Source organism: Garra rufa, chromosome 24 (assembly GCF_049309525.1).
Source record: "Garra rufa chromosome 24, GarRuf1.0, whole genome shotgun sequence".
Taxonomy (NCBI): domain Eukaryota; kingdom Metazoa; phylum Chordata; class Actinopteri; order Cypriniformes; family Cyprinidae; genus Garra; species Garra rufa.
The window spans coordinates 33,309,079-33,327,044 of NC_133384.1; the positions used below are offsets into that span (position 1 = coordinate 33,309,079).

General features: G+C 31.5%; 1 protein-coding gene across 1 annotated transcript in view; it reads left to right on the plus strand.

The window, feature by feature from the left end:
- Positions 1–916: 916 nt before the first annotated feature.
- LOC141300292 (gamma-1-syntrophin-like) overlaps positions 917–17,966 on the plus strand; it is an 18,718-nt gene continuing 1,668 nt past the window's right edge. Inside the window, exons 1-10 of the mRNA XM_073830610.1 lie at positions 917–943; positions 9,037–9,171; positions 12,115–12,171; positions 12,262–12,319; positions 12,413–12,456; positions 14,116–14,157; positions 14,360–14,462; positions 14,585–14,667; positions 16,281–16,411; positions 16,835–16,968. Coding sequence (XP_073686711.1) covers positions 917–943; positions 9,037–9,171; positions 12,115–12,171; positions 12,262–12,319; positions 12,413–12,456; positions 14,116–14,157; positions 14,360–14,462; positions 14,585–14,667; positions 16,281–16,411; positions 16,835–16,968 — 814 coding nt within the window. The remainder of the gene's footprint in view (positions 944–9,036; positions 9,172–12,114; positions 12,172–12,261; positions 12,320–12,412; positions 12,457–14,115; positions 14,158–14,359; positions 14,463–14,584; positions 14,668–16,280; positions 16,412–16,834; positions 16,969–17,966) is intronic.

Below are 17,966 nucleotides of genomic sequence, written 5' to 3' on the forward strand. Positions count from 1 at the left end.
GGGCGAATATCACAAACAGCATGCCTGAGTCATGTTTCATATTTCCTAAAATGAATTAAAATATATATTTTTTATAATCTGTTTTTGGACGATTCGTCCATCTGTGTCCATTAGTGTCATATTTACATTTAGTCACTGAGCAGACGCCACCAGAATATTATTATGATTCAATAATTTTGAATTTGACATTCATCTTACATCTTCACAACAAAGATATTATTATCACTTGTTGGTTAAATAACATTAGCACCAGCCCTGACCACAGGGTTTATTTGAATGCCATATTCTCATTGCACAATGAAGCATTCAAGCAAACCCTGTACAGCAAACCAGAAATTGCGGTACATGTTCAGAGACCGTCCCAAATAGGCTGATATATTGTTTGACAATATCTCTCACTGAATTATTTAGTAGGCCTCCGAGCTACTTGAAATGCCACATTTGCATTCGTATTCAGAAGTGGTTATTGCTTTCCGGTTGGTTAATCTGCTCTGCCATCCACATGTTAGCAAAAGAGTGACAAAATAAAAACACTTTTAGGAGTTTTCGAAGAAGCTTTTTACTCCGAATATCAAAGTGCATCCTCCTCTTCAGCTCTACACGTCCAGATGCTGCCGTTATTTGTCAAAACAAATATGCTGTGAAGAGTTTTGATTAAATTTCTGCACATCTAAGTGCGCTTTCATGCAAGGCAAAGTTGTGTGTTTCTCCCGCACTAAGTAGAGATTAATTTCGAACGCATTTTCATTTATCTATAATGAATTTTCCTTTGCTTTGCAACATATGCAGTGTTATTGCAAACAGCATTTATCATTGGAGGTCAATATGGTTTCGTTTTTCTAATGCAACATGTCCTAATTACACGATTGGTTGTGTTTTTTATGCTCTCCAAGGGTTGTTTCTCTGACCTTAGCACATGGATTTCAAGACTTCAAATGAAGAGGTAAGCATCACTTTATATCCCGCTGTTGAAACACTAAAGTAAAGTAGATAAAGTAGGGTTCCCATACTACTTGTAACAGATCTATTTTAGCATGTTTGTTGAACAAAAACTCTATCCAAATAAATGCTGAAGTCGTGGAGCGAGGCAGGAGCACATCGATCAAATAAATGGATTTGTTGACTTTCCACTGCATGGGGAACAAAGATGTTAGGTCAAAAACGATTGCTTTAATTCCACTGTCTGCAGACTAGGATAGAGTTATTTAAACAGCCAACAGATTTACAGTTTCATTCTCCAGAATGCTTTTAATTTTCAAGGACTTAATGTAAGGATTCGAATCTGTCATAGAAAATGAAAGCCATGTACCATCTAGCTATAACAAAATGAATTAAACTCTGTGAAGATATGGATTAATTATTGACTGAATAATCAATATTTGGGTATTTTAAGTGTCCTTTGCCGTCATTATGCACAATCTTTATGCTGTTTTATGTTTTGATGTACATATCTAGTAGACGGCTCTTGATTTTGATTGGTCAACAGCACCTTCCAGTGGTCAGATATTTGCTCACCCTTATAATTGTTAGTATTAGTAACAGTTTAATGGGTGGGGGATGGACGATATGGCAAAAATATCTTATCACCATTTTTTTTTCCGAAATGTCACGATTCACTTTTTTTTTCACGGCGAGACACTGCAGGTGAATAGGGTAAAAAAATTTACTTGTAGTTATCATCTTACTTACCCAGTTGATTGATTACTTTGATAATTGCAAACATTTTTTGTATTACAAGTTTTCTAAAATGTTAGGTTTAAATTTGCAAATGAGCCATTATTTAATGAAATATGCACTAATTTGCATAAATTTGGATGACACTGGATGAAATCAGTTTCAAAATTCTTGATTCATTTTTTTTTACATGTTAGAGTCAAATGTTTTTACAGAGGGGATTTTGGGGATTCAGAAATTTTTTTTTTTTTTACCATTTTTTGGGGGGAATAAAATATTGTATGAAATCAAGGAAATCATATATGAACAAATCCCTCTGTAAAAACCTTCAGAATATAGACAGGAATAAAAATGTAAAGTTTGGTGTATGTAAGTGCTACTGAAGTGGAGAGATTTATGGCTCAGCGTAGAAGAAAAAAACTCTTTTTGAGAAAACGGCCTTTAAAAATATGCATTGTAATTGAAATCTATTGACACAAATAGATAAATTGCTATGAAAGAAACACTTAAAAGTGTTTTTGGATGTTTTCTTTCCACTAGTCTAAAAAAACACTTTATGAAAAACCAAAAACTTGATAGGTGCATGAAAAAACAGTGTCTCCCCTTAAAACCAAAACCTTACAAGGTTACAAAATAGACAAAAAGAATGGCAAATATTTAGGCCAAAACTGGGTGAAGATAACAAATCTTTGTCATTATTTTGTCCTTGTTATTAAAAAATAAGAGCAAAGATAGTGTACATGTTACAAATACACATAAACACACAAACAGTGCTTTAATTTCCAGGTACAGTAGATGTGTTTATCAGTAGCATTCAAGAAATTGAATTAACAAATGTAAAAATAAAACACTATATACACTATATTCATAAATTATACATTGACTTGTATTAAAGCAACTGTATTAAAGTTCGTCAGTCAAGAGCAGTGAGTGATTTTTCTTTCTGTTTTGTTTTATTAGCGTACCATAACCCAAAAATTACAATTCTGTCATCATTTACTTACTCTTTTTTTTTAAAAGCATAAAACATGTTGAACATAACTTATTTTGAATAATGTGGGTAACCAAACAGTTGCTGGTTCCCAGTTATTATTATTTTTTTCCCACTATCAAAGTGGGGACCAGCTATTGTTATCTATATTCTTCAAAATGTGTGTCAGCACAAGAAAAAAAATTAATAGAGATTTGGGACAACATGTGAGTGACAACATTTTGGGGTGAACTGTCTATTTAATGTCAATCGGCAGCATGTTTCAATAGCATCTGTCGCTTTAAGAGCCGCTTTAATGCCGTTTGTGTGTACTAGTATAACTTTTAAAGGAACAGTTCACACAAAAATGAAAATCTGCTGAAAATGTATTCACCCTCAGGCCATCCAAGATGTACAGTAGATGAGTTTGTTTCTTCATTAGATTTGGAGAAACGTAGCATTACATCACTTTCTCAGCAATGGATGCTCTGCAGTGAATGGGTGCCGTCAGAATGAGAGTATAAACAGCTGATAAAAACATCACAATAATCCACAAGTAATCCACACAACTCCAGTCCATCAGTTGACATCTTGTGAAGTCAAAAGCTGTGTGTTTGTAAAAAACAAACCCAGTCATTAAGATATTTTACCGTTGAACCAGTGCTTTTTGCCAATAATCCATAATCCATAATAATGCTTCCTCCAGTGAAAAAGTCCATCCTCTTTTGTCCTCTCACATCAAAATCCACCCACATATTTGATTAGAACAGTTTTTGCTTGTAAACAGTGCTTGATCAGTGCATATTTCTCTCCTGATTCACTGGAGAAAGCAATATTATGGATAGAGGAGTTGTATTTTAGCTGGAAGCAACAGTTTGATGTTAAAAATGTCATAATGATGGATTTGTTTATTACAACATGAATCTTTTTGCTTCATAAACCCTGAGGGTGAGTACATTTTCAGCATATTTTCATTTTTTGGTGAACTATTTCTGATTTTGAGAGAGGGCCCGGTTTATCTCAACACTGCAAACTCACAGTTTTGTTTCTAGAAACGCAGCTGCCGACATCTTGCATCTCAGTTATGGATTACAGTGAAAATGACCTCAGACGACTTGATTATTAAAGGGGACATCGGATACAAAATTTACCATTATATGGTGTTTGCATATACAGTCGAAGTCACAAGTTTACATACACCTTGATGAATCTGCAAAATGTTAATTATTTTACCAAAATAAGAGGAATCATACAAAATGAATTTGAACAAAATTAGTTGAATTTATTAAAATGGCCGCATTCAAAAGTTTACATACACTTGATACTTAATACTCTGTTGTTACCTGAATGATCCACAGCTGTGTTTTTTGTTTAGTGATAATTGTTCATGTCTTCCTTTGTTTTTTCTGAACAGTTAAACTGCCTGCTGTTTTTAGAAAAATCCGTCAGGTCGCACAAAGTCTTTGGTTTTTCAGCACTTTTGTGTATTTGAACCCTTTCCAACAATGACTGTATGATTTTGAGATCCATCTTTTCACACTGAGGACAACTGAGGTACTCATATGCAACTATTGCAGAAGGTTCAAACATTGCTGATGCTTTAGAAGAAAAAAAAACGAAACATTAAGAAAAATTTTGAATAGTATGAGGATGTGTTTTCACGTTTTGCCTAAATATATTTTTTTCATTTAGTACTACAGAAAGTACTTACAAGTTCCTCAGAAAACAAAATAAGTTAAATTTACCCTGATCTTCAAATTCAAAAGTTTTCACCCCCCAGCTCTTAATGTGTGATTTTTTCCTTCTGAAGCATCAGAGAGTGTTTGAACCTTCTGTAAACTAAAAAGCAGTTGTACTCAGTTTGAAAAGATGGATCTCAAAATCATACAGTCATTATTGGAAAGGGTTAAAAAACTAAAAAAAATGCTGGAAAACCAAAGAATTTGTGGGACCTGAAGGAGTTTTCTAAAACAAGGCATGCAGTTTAACTGTTCAGGACAAACAAGGGACTCATGAACAACTATCACTAAACAAAAAAACACAGCTGTGGATCACTCAGGTAACAACACAGTATTTATAGCATACTAACTTGTAGAAAATGATCACCCGATGTCCCCTTCAATAATACTGTAAATATTACTGCAGCATTCGTTTGATTGTTTTGTTCAATGTGAAGGCTTTAAAATCATATAAAGGCAAGATTACAAAACAATATAAACTCAAATCAATATTAACTCTGTGCATTTATTTATTTAGTAGTCTTGATCACCCTGTCAGGATTTATTTTGTAATAACGATCATCTGACTGTACTTTATATCCCATATATGAGCGTCTATCGCCTACTGAGGAATATTGATCGCCTGCTAATCTGGATGTTCTTCCCAATTTGTTAAAATTCAAGACATTCGATGGGTCCTGCATTATATTAATGCAGTTTGGGACAGGATACAAGGCTACTGCGAATGCAGAGAGCACAAATTTAATAGGTTTCGGGCTCAGAAACCCGGGACACAGAAGAGCGCTTATGTGTGGAAGATTAATGAGTGCTCAGAGGAAGATAAGTCTTGTGTATATAGACAGAAGTATTTCTGTTTATTTACAAACACGGCTGTGCTTTTTAAACATGCCGTGGTCAGAAAAAATTGCTTTTTTTCATAAAAGATGTTATTATGTTATTAAAGAATCTGGTAGGGTTTTTCAGAGAATCAATATGAGAATCAATTGTGTGAATTAATGCAATCTTCCTAGACTAAGTACAGGAATTTCACTTCTGGAATGGCCATAGTCTTATGTCTGAGCATGTTTTGACTGAAAATCTCAAGGGTACACTAAAAATGGCTGACACTTGATTCCCATGGCAACAGAATCAAGCATGTGTCCTAGCAACTGAAGTTATGGAATAAATTTCATCCTGGTACAAAGTATTTGACTGACTTTGCAAGAAAGCGCAATGATGCAGATACCAGACTCGACAAAAAATGCAGGTCTCTTCCTGTTTTACGAGCAACTGCTTACCAACCAATTTGGTCATCATAGAAACCAGTCTTACAACACAACTGGGCCCTGAGAAGTTTATTTTATTTATATATATATATATAATTTTTTTTTACAGTGCTGACTGGCAGGAAGGCCAAAATATACAGAGAGTCAGTTTTATGCAACATTTCAAAGTAGAAAGCTTTAATGAAATAATAATGAAAGCAGCATGATGCTGGCAAAAAAATTTCAGTGTGAAATTATTAAATATGTATTGACAACAATTCTTGAATAAACTGTCTAGGGATGCAGTCTCTTTTCACTGTAAGTTTCACTGTAAGTTTCTTCTGAATTTATGAGGATTATAGACCATTTTATGAAGGCTAAAATAGCTCTAATAGACCAACTAGCAAACAAACAAAATATTTATTAATAATTGTATATATTAATTAATAATTGTAATTATTCAAATTTTATCAAGATGTTATTACACTGCTCTTTGGAATGCTTGATTCTGATTGGTCAGTTGAGACATTTGCAGGTTCGTTCTTTTCAAATAATCACCGCTCCAAAGTAATAACGCATAGCCGGTACTACTTGTATGTTTAAAATCCCTCCGTGCCAACAAAGATTACCGTTTGGCGCCATCTTGTGACAAACACTGGAAAACCACAATTAACAATGGAAAATTTCGACATTAATCTATTTAAATTGTCTTACTAACGTACATAGTTTGAATGTTAGTCACGTGGTACTATATCGCTCCGCGGAAGGATAAAAATGTTAATTTAAAACAAATATGCCAATAAAAGATGTCAAATTCATATTCATGTCCAGTTTTTTTTTCCTTATGTGGCAAGTAGCCGTGTAATAAGCGGGATAATGTACAGGCAGCCTGTAGTTATCACGAAATAAGGCCCTTCAGTGTGATCACACTGCCGGGGCTTATTTCTGCGATAACTACCGGCTGCCTGTACATTATCCCTTACTTAAAAGGAACCCAGGTGTTAAAAGAGAAGTTCACTTCCAGAACAAAAATTTACAGATAATTTACTTACCCCCTTGTCATCCAAGATGCTCATGTCTTTCTTTCTTCAGTCGTAAAGAAATTTTGTTTTTTGAGGAAAACATTTCTGGAATGTTCCATATAGTGGACTTCTATGGTGTCCGCGGGTTTGAACTTACAAAATGCAGTTTAATGCAGCTTTAAAGGGCTCTAAACGATCCCAGCCGAGGAAGAAGGGTAAAGTTGGACAAGAAAATGAGATGGGAGTTTGTTGACGTACCCTAACTGTCTTGTACCGGAATGCACAGAGTTCACGCAGAGCTAGACAAGACGAGCATTTGAGGTTAAAAGGTATATAAATTGTCAACCTTCTTACCTTCTTCCTCGGCTGGGATCGTTTAGAGCCCTTTGAAGTTGCATTTAAACTGCATTTTGGAAGTTCAAACTTAACTTTGAAGTCCACTATATGGAGAGAAATCCTGAAATGTTTGCCTCAAAAAACACAATTTGTTATCGACTGAAGAAAGAAAGACATGAACATCTTGGATGACAAGATAAATTATTAATTTTATTAATATGAACAAGTTTGAACTGTGAAGCAGGATGTATGAAGAAAACTAAAGAAAAATCAAGCTACATAGATATCACTTTTTCAATTACGCAGAAAGTGTGAAAGTATTTTTTTCACTTGTATTTAAGATACATAAAATACTAGCTATGAAAGGAGACCAGTGTTTAGCATCATTTAGATGGTATATTTTTATTCATATTTTCAATCAGTTTTTATTTTTATATTTTTTAGTTTTAATTTTAGTTTTAGTTAAAGTGTTAGTAATTTTTTTTTTAAATTTAGTGTTTTTTAAAATAATTATTTGTCTGAATTTTTTTTACGTTTTTTTTTTTACGTTTTTATTATTTATTTTAAATTATTATTATTTAGGATACACTAGCTATGAAAGGAGACAGTGCTATTTAAGTATCATTTAGATATTATATTTTTGTTAATATATTCAATCAGTTTTTATTTTTATATTTTTAGTTTAATTTTAGTTAAAGTTTTGGCAATTTTGTTATATATTTTTGTAATTGTAGTATTTTTTTTTTTAATTATTTTTTGTCTGTAAAGGTTTTTTTAAGTTTAAAAAAAGTTTAAGTTTAATGTTTTAGTATTTAGGATACATAAAATACCAACTATGAAAGGAGATGAGTGTTTTTTTAGTATCATTTAGATATTATATTTTTATTCATATTTTCAATCAGTTTTTATTTTTATATTTTTGGTTTTCATTTAAATTTCAGTTAAAGGTTTAACAATTGTGTTGTTTTTTTTTTTTTAAATAATTTTTAGTTTGAATAGTTTTCATTTTTATACTTTAGTTGTAGTTATTTTAGTACATCAAGTTAAACTAAATTAAAATGGAAAGGTTTTTATATTTTATTATCAATTATATTTTATTATGATTTCAAGTAATAAAAATGTTTTTTTATGGTTTTAATTTTAAAACAATGAGACATAGGTACTTGTTTCAAAATTGCTGAAAATATTAAACATAATTGTGAAAATATTCATAACTTTTAAAAGAGGATTGAATTCTCTTCTATTGCATTTAGAGTATATGCTCTGTTAAACATTAAACACTAAATCAGACACTAAACCAATGACCGTGCGAAAAGTGTTTTAAAAGAGATTATTATCTTCAAGTCCACAGGGCCGAAAGCAGAAAGCAGAAATACTTGAAGAAACTCCCATTAATGAAGTGTTATTTAAAAACTGTTAAAGCGCTGCCATTTAAGTTCGCCCTATCTACTGTACTTTAAATGATTACTGTAGGGCAAGAACGTTTCATTGCTCAAAATTACATCTTGCGAGGCAGTTAAAGTGCTCGCAGTGCCTTATAGCTACATGACTCGTATGTAATTTTTCTCAAACATTTATCTACAGAAGTAAAGGCCCCGTGGTAAATACTGAATAAATATGGAGCCGATAAGCCGCATTTAAGCCTCTGACAGGCAGTCTGTCAAGTTGCAATGTATTCAAGAGCATCTGGACTTCATTATCCATTTGTTGGAGACATTTTGACACATATTCAAAAAGCTTCATCAGTCATTATGACATTGTGGTGGTGTGAAGATGTTTAATCCACCATCAGATAGCTGATGAAGCCACTTGGATGAGAGGAGAGGCAAAACATCTTCCACAAATGAATAACCAACTCCAGATGGCCTCGCAATCATTTTTCTCCCTGATATTCTGCAGTGTCTTTTGAGTTTTCAGTCGCAGCTCTGCCAGGCAAACGTGACTCGCAAACACAAGCCCTCGCTATTTATCGTGCGATCAGTTTCACGGCTAATTAACTTGATGTTGTCAAGTGAGAATTACAGATGTTTGTGTGACTTTGGCTGTTTCAGACAAAGACTGGGATTTATTTGCTTCAAGATGGTAGCGAGGAGCCTTTCAATATCCGCTTGCACCTGGCCAAAGATATTCTCACCATTCAAGAGCAAGACGTCATCTGTGTGTCTGGAGAACCGTTCTACTCGAGTGTGAGTTCAGCAGTTCTTATTAGAAAACAGATTGAGCCAGTCCTGGAAAATACAAAGCTGTGACGTGAAACAGCTGTTCAACACGTCCTGTTGTTGTTTACATGTCAGGGACTGCATCTTATATATTGGAAGAAAATGTTTAGTCAGGAACCTTCAACATGTTCTTAATGTTATCTTTTATTCAGGTCAAAAAAAGCATTTTAAAATGGCTAAATCCCTTGACTACTACATAAGTGAGTTTTTAAGAATATGTGACCCTTAAGTAGCACAGGTATATTTGTAGCAATAGCCAAAAAATACATTCTATGGGTTAAAATTATCGACTTTTATGCCAAAAATCATTAGGATGTTAAGTAAAGATCATCTTCTATGAAGATATTTTCTGCATTTCCTACTGTAAATATATCAGAACTTTATCAAAATCACTTTAAAGGTGATTTTCTCAATATTTTGATTTTTTTGCACCCTCAGATTCCAGATTTTCAAATAGTTGTATCTCAGCCAGATATTGTTCTATCCTAACAAAGTAGACATCAATGGAAAGCTTATTTATTTAAAAAAAATGTAAAATTCAAAAAATTAAATTTAAAAAATTGACCCTTATGACTGGTTTTGTGGTCCAGGGTCACATATGAAGACATAAATAGACCCAATTTTCATTAAAATGTTATCTTATTAAGTACAATTCATATCAACATGAAAGCAAAATTTACCCTATTAACATTTTTTAGTCTTATTGTGCAAGATGCATTCTTGCTTATTATTAGAAGTAATAAATAATAATTATTATAATTATTCATTTTAGATTTTAAAGAATATATACACTACCAGTCAAAAGTTTTTGAACAGATTTTAATTTTTTTTGAAGAAGTCTCTTCAGCTCAACAAGCCTGCATTTATTTGATCCAAAGTACAGCAAAAGCAGTAAAAAATTTAAATATGTTTACTATTTAAAATAACTGTTTTCTACATTAATATATTTAAAAATGTAATTTATTCCTGTGATTTCAAAGCTAAAATGTAAGCATCATTACTCCAGATGATCCTTCAGAAATTGTTCAAGGAACATTTTTTTTTATTATTATTAATATTTAAAACAGTTAAGTACATTTTTTTTAGGATACTGATGAATAGAAAGATGCAAAGATCTTATAAAAATTATATATATATATATATATATATATATATATAGTGAAAAATTGATCAAAAGTAATGATAAAGGCATTTATGATGTTACAAAAGATTTCTATTTCAGATAAATGCTGTTTTTATGAACTTTCTATTCATCAAAGAAACCTGAAAAAATTCTGCTTAGCTGTTTTCAACATAATATTAATAATAATAAAAATAAATGTTTTTTGAGCAGCAAATCAGAATATTAGAATGGTTTCTGAAGGATTATGTGAGTGGTGTAATGATGCTGAAAATTCAGCTTTGAAATCACAGGAATAAATTAGATTTTGAAATGTATTCAAATAGAAAACAGTTTTTTAAATAGTAAAAATATTTCACATTTTTACTGTTTTCACTGTACTTTGGATCAAATAAATGCAGGCTTGGTGAGCACAAGAGACTTCTTTTTTAAAAACAATTAGAAAAAACTTAACTGGTAGTGTATTTTGGCAAATCTGAGCACAATTTGTGATGTTGGGTTGTTTTTGAATGGTTTCTGAAGGAATCATGTGATTGGTGTAATGATCCTAAAAATTCAGCATTGAAATCACAGGAGTAAATTAGATTTAAAAATATATTCAAATAGAAAACAGTTATTTTAAATAGTAAAAATATTTCAAAATGTTACTTACTGTTCAATAACTTTTGACTTGTAGTGTGTTTGTATATATGACCCTGGACAACAAAACCAGTCATAAGGGTAATTTTTTTAAAATTGAGATTTACATCAGCTGAAAGCTGAATAAATATTGATGTATGGTTTGTTAGGATAGGACAATATTTGGCTGAGAAACAACTATTTGAAAATCTGAAATCTGAAGGGTGCATAAAACCTTAAATATTTAGAAAAGCGTCTTTAAAGTTGTCCAAATGAAGTTCTTATCAATGCATATTACTAAAAAAATTTTTTTTGATATATTTACAATAGAAAATTTACAAAATATCTTCATGGAACATGATCTTTACTTAATATCCTAATGATTTTTGTCAGAAAAGAAAAGTTTTGACTATTGCTACAAATATACCCGTGCAACTTAAAAGGTTTTGGGCTCCAGGGTCACATATAGATAGATAGATAGATAGATAGATAGATAGATAGATAGATAGATAGATAGATAGATAGATAGATAGATAGATAGATAGATGCTAACAGTTTCACAGCCTTAATAACATGCTAATTACAGCTGTGAGTTTTATCGGAGTTCATTTCATTGAAATATTTGTGTGCCGCTGAGGATATAAATCCATAGCCCGAGGCGTTACCTCAAAATATCTTGCCGCAAGAAAAGAACAACTCTGCCTTTTTTGCGACTGAGTCATTATTCAGCTCTGGAATGTGTCATCACACATGTAGGAATGTGCTTTGAATGATTTCATACTTAATCCAGTTAACCTGTGCCCCTTTGTTTCAACGTCATTGTCTGAAACAGAATGAAACTGCCAAGTGCGTGTTTCACAGGCATTTGCGGCAGAATATTTTGACCATTGTGTTGCATCTATCATTGTCATTACAGCAGACAGCCGCTTTAACGCTGGTTTGAACAGACAGATCATGTTGTATTCACTGCCCTTTAATTAAGTTACCGGCATTGTTGGCATGGTGCCGTCTTTTCCCTTGGGAAATCTACATGAAAAGCAGGCAATTAAAATTAATTAAGGACCTTCTCAGTTTCATGAACCAAACTGAACTGAAACGTAAACTACCTGTCTTTCTCAACTCAAAGACACGGCGTGGCATGAAAGTGACGTGTTTCCTTTGATTCCTTACAGGAAAGAACAGTGACGATCCGTCGGCAGACAATCGGAGGATTTGGTTTGAGCATCAAGGTGATCGCGCAGTTTCTCGCAGCTTTCACTCAACTCTCAAAATTTTTTTCGCAAGACTATGAAAGTCTTTGTGTTATCATTTTTTCATAGGGTGGTGCCGAACACAAGATCCCTGTTGTTATATCTAAAATATCAAAAGAACAGAAGGGTAGGCTGTTTATTTACTCTCTCTCCTCTCCCACTCAAAATAACAAGTTGTTTATTGGTTTACACTTTTAACGGTTTTTTTTTTCGTTCGCAGCTGAACTTTCCGGACTTTTGTTTATCGGAGATGGAATTCTCCAGGTATGCACGAATACATAAACGGGGTTATAAGATTAAGATAATTTCTCTGTTAGGGACCCTTTAAAACTCCCACAGTGTCTTAATGTGATTCACTCAACAGATGTTTAGGGAGCGTCTGGTTTTTGATGGGAATTTGAGTTGTCATTTTGGAGCAATGTTATTCTAATTATACATTCAATCTGAATTATGTATGTATTTTTATGAACATGAAGGGCTTGTTTTAGATATGGGAATTCTTTGTAATATCCATAGTATTTTCATAACAATTAGCAAAATCTACTTTTTTATCCTTAATAATATTGTGGAAGCCTCTGGTGGATGTACTTGCTATGAGCAATTATAAATGATTCAAATATTTATAAATTATATTACTGATCAAAAGTATTTATTTATTCAGCAAGGATGCATTAAATTGGTCAAAAGTGGTAGTAAAAACATTTTCAATGTTACTAAAGAACTTTCTATTCATGAAAATATGTGTTAATAATTAATTTTAAACAACTGTTTTTATCATTGGTAATTAGAAATGTTTGTTAAACAGCAAATCAGCATATTAGAATGATTTCTAAATGATCATGTGACACTGAAGACTGGAGTAATGATGCTGAAAATTCAGCTTTTGATTACAGAAATGAATTACATTTTAAAATATGTTAACATAGAAAGCAGTTATTTTAAATTGTAATAATATTTAATAATATTACTGCTTTTATTGCATTTTTGATCAAATAAATGCAGCCTTGGTGAGACTTTTGTAACGTTAGTTTATGTAATATGACAGCGTTTTAGTGCCACATAAAAAAAATTAAAGATTACAAGATTAAAGTTGTAATATTCTAAATTACGAGAAATAACAAAATATTTCGAGAATAAAGTTGAAATTACCAGAATAAAGTGGAAATATTTTGAGAATAAAGTCAGAATGATGAGAATAAAATTTTTATATTTTGAGAATAAAGTCGAAATATTTCAACAGTTAAAATTATGAAAATAAAGTCAGAATGATGAGAATTAAGTCTAAATATTTTGAGAATAAAGTCGAAGTGTTTTGAGAATAAAGTTGAAATTATGAGAATAAAGTCGAAGTGTTTTGAGAATAAAGTTGAAATTATGAGAATAAAGTCGAAATATTTCAACAAAGTTGAAATTACAAGAATAAATTTGAAATATTTCGAGAATAAAGTCGAAATGTTTTGACAAAATTAAAAATATGAAAATAAAGTAAAAATTATAAAAAATAAAGTCAAAATGTTTTGAGACATTCTTGAAACATTTTGATTTTATTCTCAAAATTCCAACTTTATTCTTGAAACATTTTGACTTTATTCTCGAAACATTCTGACTTTATTCTCAAAATTCCAACTTTATTCTCGAAACATTCCGACTTTATTCTCAAAATTCCAACTTTTTTCTCGAAACATTCCAACTTTATTCTCAAAATTCTGATTTTATTCTCGAAACATTTAGACTTTATTCTCAAAACATTCTGACTTTATTCTCAAAATTCCGACTTTATTCTTGAAACATTCTGACTTTTTTTCTCTAAACATTTTGACTTTTTTGAGTACTCAAACGCCGTCGTAATATCAGTATCTATTCAGAACTTCCACTTACTACTCTTTTACCAATGTTTTTCTCCTTTACTAATGATCTCATTAGATAAACGGCATTAACGTGAGGAGTTACCGTCATGAAGAAGTGGTATGTTTTATTTTTTTGGCTAATAATTCAGTTCAATCAATGCTGTTTTTATAAAGCAATGAATGGTATTGTATTCTTTATCCCTGTGTTCAGTCTTTTAACAGATGCGTGTCAGTGATTTTGACTCACCCTTTAAAAGCCTGATTAATTATAACCAAATGAATAACACCTTCATTCTAATAAGCATGTGTTCGGGTCTCAGGTACAGGTTCTGCGAAACGCAGGTGAGGAAGTGACTCTAACCGTGTCTTTCCTGAAGAGGACACCTGCATTTCTGAAACTGCCGCTGTGTGAGGACTGCTCATGTACGTCTGTGTTTGGACTCGCTACATTTACCGGTTAATACAGAACCTATACAGTGTTTTTTAAAGTGAAATTTACAATGAAGTAGCATTGTTTTTTACCCGTTTTTATTTTATTTTTTTAGGTATACCAAGTGACCAGAGCAGTGGAACATCGTCTCCATTGTGTGACAGCGGCCTGCATCTAAACTACCATCCCAACAACACAGTAAATGTCTATAAAATATCTATCTATCTATCTATCTATCTATCTATCTATCTATCTATCTATCTATCTATCTATCTATCTATCTATCTATCTATCTATCTATCTATCTATCTATCTATCTATCTATCTATCTATCTATCTGTCTATCTATCTATCTACAGTTGAGGTCAAGAATCTACAAAATGTTAATTATTTTAACAAACTAAGTGGGATCATACAAAATGTGTGTTATTTTTTATTTAGTACTGACCTGAATAAGATATGTCACATAAAAGATGTTTACATATAGTCCACAAGAGAAAATGATTAAGTTATAAAAATGACCCCAAAATGACCCCCAAGTTTATATACACTTTTTATCATTTTTATTTTTATATTTCAGTTTTCATTTTAATTTTAGTTAAAATTGTAGTAATTTTGTTATATACTTTTGTCACTTTTTAGGTTTTATTTTCATATTTTTATTTTGCTGTTTTAATAATATTAGTATTAATATTATTTCAATTTAGTTTAAATTTTGATTAATATTTTTTTGTGCTTTTATCATTTTTATTAGTCGATGTTTTTAAATATTTTATTATAACAATGTACAGATGATTTGTTTTTATCTGTGCTATTTTAGTATTATTTATATACTTCCATAGTATTTATTAATATTTTTAATTAAAAATATTTTCAGTTTTTATTTTAATTTAGTTCAAATGTTAGTAATTTTGTGCAAAATAACAAACAAACCTTATTTTATAATTTATACTTTTTATATTTCAATTTCACTTTAAATTAATAAGTAATTTTAGTAATTAGTAATTTGATGTACTTTCATCATTTTTATTCGTTTTTGGCTTTTAAATATTTATTTACCTTTGATTTATATATATTTTGCTGTTTTAATAAAATTAGTACCTAATAATATTATTATTTTAATTTAGTTGAAATTTTAGTAATTTTGTTTTGTGCTTTGATCATTTTTATTAGTTGTTTTTTAGTATTTCTAATTATTATTATTTTTGTTTGTAGTAGTTTTAGCACTTTAAAAACTTATTTAAAAACTTTAAAGCAACAAATTAAACTTACTTAATGTTTATTTTATCTTTTTTTCCAGTTTTCATTTAAATTTCAGTTTAAATTTTTGTAATTTTATTATGTACTTTATAATATGTATCTTTATTTCTCTGTTTTAGTAATATTATCATTTTTATTTTATTTCAGTTTTTATTTTAATTTTAGTTTAAAGGTTCAAATACACAAAAATGCTGAAAAACCAAAGAATTTGTGAGACCTGAAGGATTTTTCTGAAGAACAGCGACAGTTTAACTGTTCAGGACAAACAAGGGACTCATGAACAACCATCACCAAACAAAAAAAAAAACACAGCTGTGGATCATTCAGGTAACAACACAGTATTAAGAATCAAGCGTATGTAAACTTTTGAACAGGGTAATTTTTATAAATTCAACCAATATTTTCTCTTGTGGACTTTATGTAAATCTCTTTTATGTGAAATATCTTATTCAGGACAGTACTAAATAAAAAACAACATGCATTTTGTATGATCCCTCTTATCCCTGAACTGTAGCTGTCATCTTTATCTGTAATCTCTGTGTTTGTGGCAGGACACATTGTCTTGCTCGTCTTGGCCGATGTCTCCGGGGTTGCGTTGGGAGAAGAGATGGGTGGATCTTCGACTCATCCCCCTCTTGCATGCACGTCTGTCCCAGTACGTCCCAGGTACTGACATTTGCAGGTGAGCTGAGCAGGAACCGCACAAGAAATGCCTCTGTTTCGTTTGCCTGTACTCGATAGTACTTCCAGCGCTTAATGTGATGTATTTTGCTCTTGCTTTCATCTGGTAATTCTGTTTGTATTCTAGTCACACAGGATTTTCCTTGATTAGTGTTTTAGGGGTTATATTAATTCACAGCCATTCCCAAATGAACCACATTAGACCTTTAATACCGAATGCAAACTTTGATGAGGTTAAGCTATTTGAAATGAGACCTTTTTGCAGATCAAGTGGAACGTAATTGAAAACTCCTAAATTGGATTGAATTAAATCAATCTGTTTTTTAAATTGCTTTGAATTGAGAAAGGAGAATTAGACATTAGTTAGGTACTTTTTGCATTTTGTGGAATGTCTCTCAAGTGTATGTATTTCTAATTTCTCCAGGCAAAATGCCTTTCAAGTCATCGCTGTGGATGGGGTGTGCAGCGGGGTAATTCAGTGCCCCAGTACTGACGAATGCACCGACTGGCTGCAAGCAATAGCTTCTAACATTTCTGCTCTCACCAAGCACAACGTGAGTACAAATGTCGTTTCAGCATGCTAAAAATGTCGCAATTTACAAACGGTGATTGCTTAGATTGTAAATACTGTTCCCCTTCAGTCGAATCACTTCGACGTTACATTGGGATCCCAATGTAACGTCTCCGTTCCCTCCTTCAGGGAACGAGGGTTACCTTCATAACCTAGACGTTTCTTGAACAGCAAATCAGCATATTAGAATGATTTCTGAGGAATAATGTGACACTGGAGAGTAATGATGCTGAAAATTCAGCTTTGATCACAGGAATAAATTATATTTTTAAATATATTCAAATACAAAACAGCCATTTTAAATCGTAATTATATTTTACAATATTTTAGTAGTTTTTATTGTTTTTTTTTTTCATTAAATATATATAGCCTGAGAAATAAACTTGCAATTCTGAGAAATAAAGTTGGAATTGTGAGATATAAACACAGTTGTGACTTTATAACATGCATTTGCAGGTTATTAAGTCAGAAATGTAAGATATAAACTCTAAGACGACAACATTTTTTGTTCCCATCAAAATGGCACTTTTTAACTCGCAATTGCGAGTTTGTCTCACAATTCAAAGAAAAAAGGTCAGAATTGCGAGAAAAAAGTCAGAATTGTAAGATATAAACTCGCATTTGTGAGAAAAAAATCTTAATTGTGAGATATAAACTCGCATTTTCAAGAAAAGTCAGAATTGCGAGTTTATATCTCAATTCAATTCTGACTTAATTTCTCAGAATTAAAGTTTATATCTCACAATTCTGACTTTATAACTCACAATTGCGATTTTATATTTCACAATTCTGAGAAAAAAGTCAGAATTGTGAGTTATTATCATGCAATTCTGGGGAAAAAAAGTTGCAATAACATTTTTCTATTTTTTATTCAGTGGCGGAAATATGCTTCCATAGAAGCAAATCTCAGTTTCAGTGTGATTTCAGATTTTTGGACCCCTCTATACATTTGTTAGTCACATTATAATACATAAAGGTTAAATTA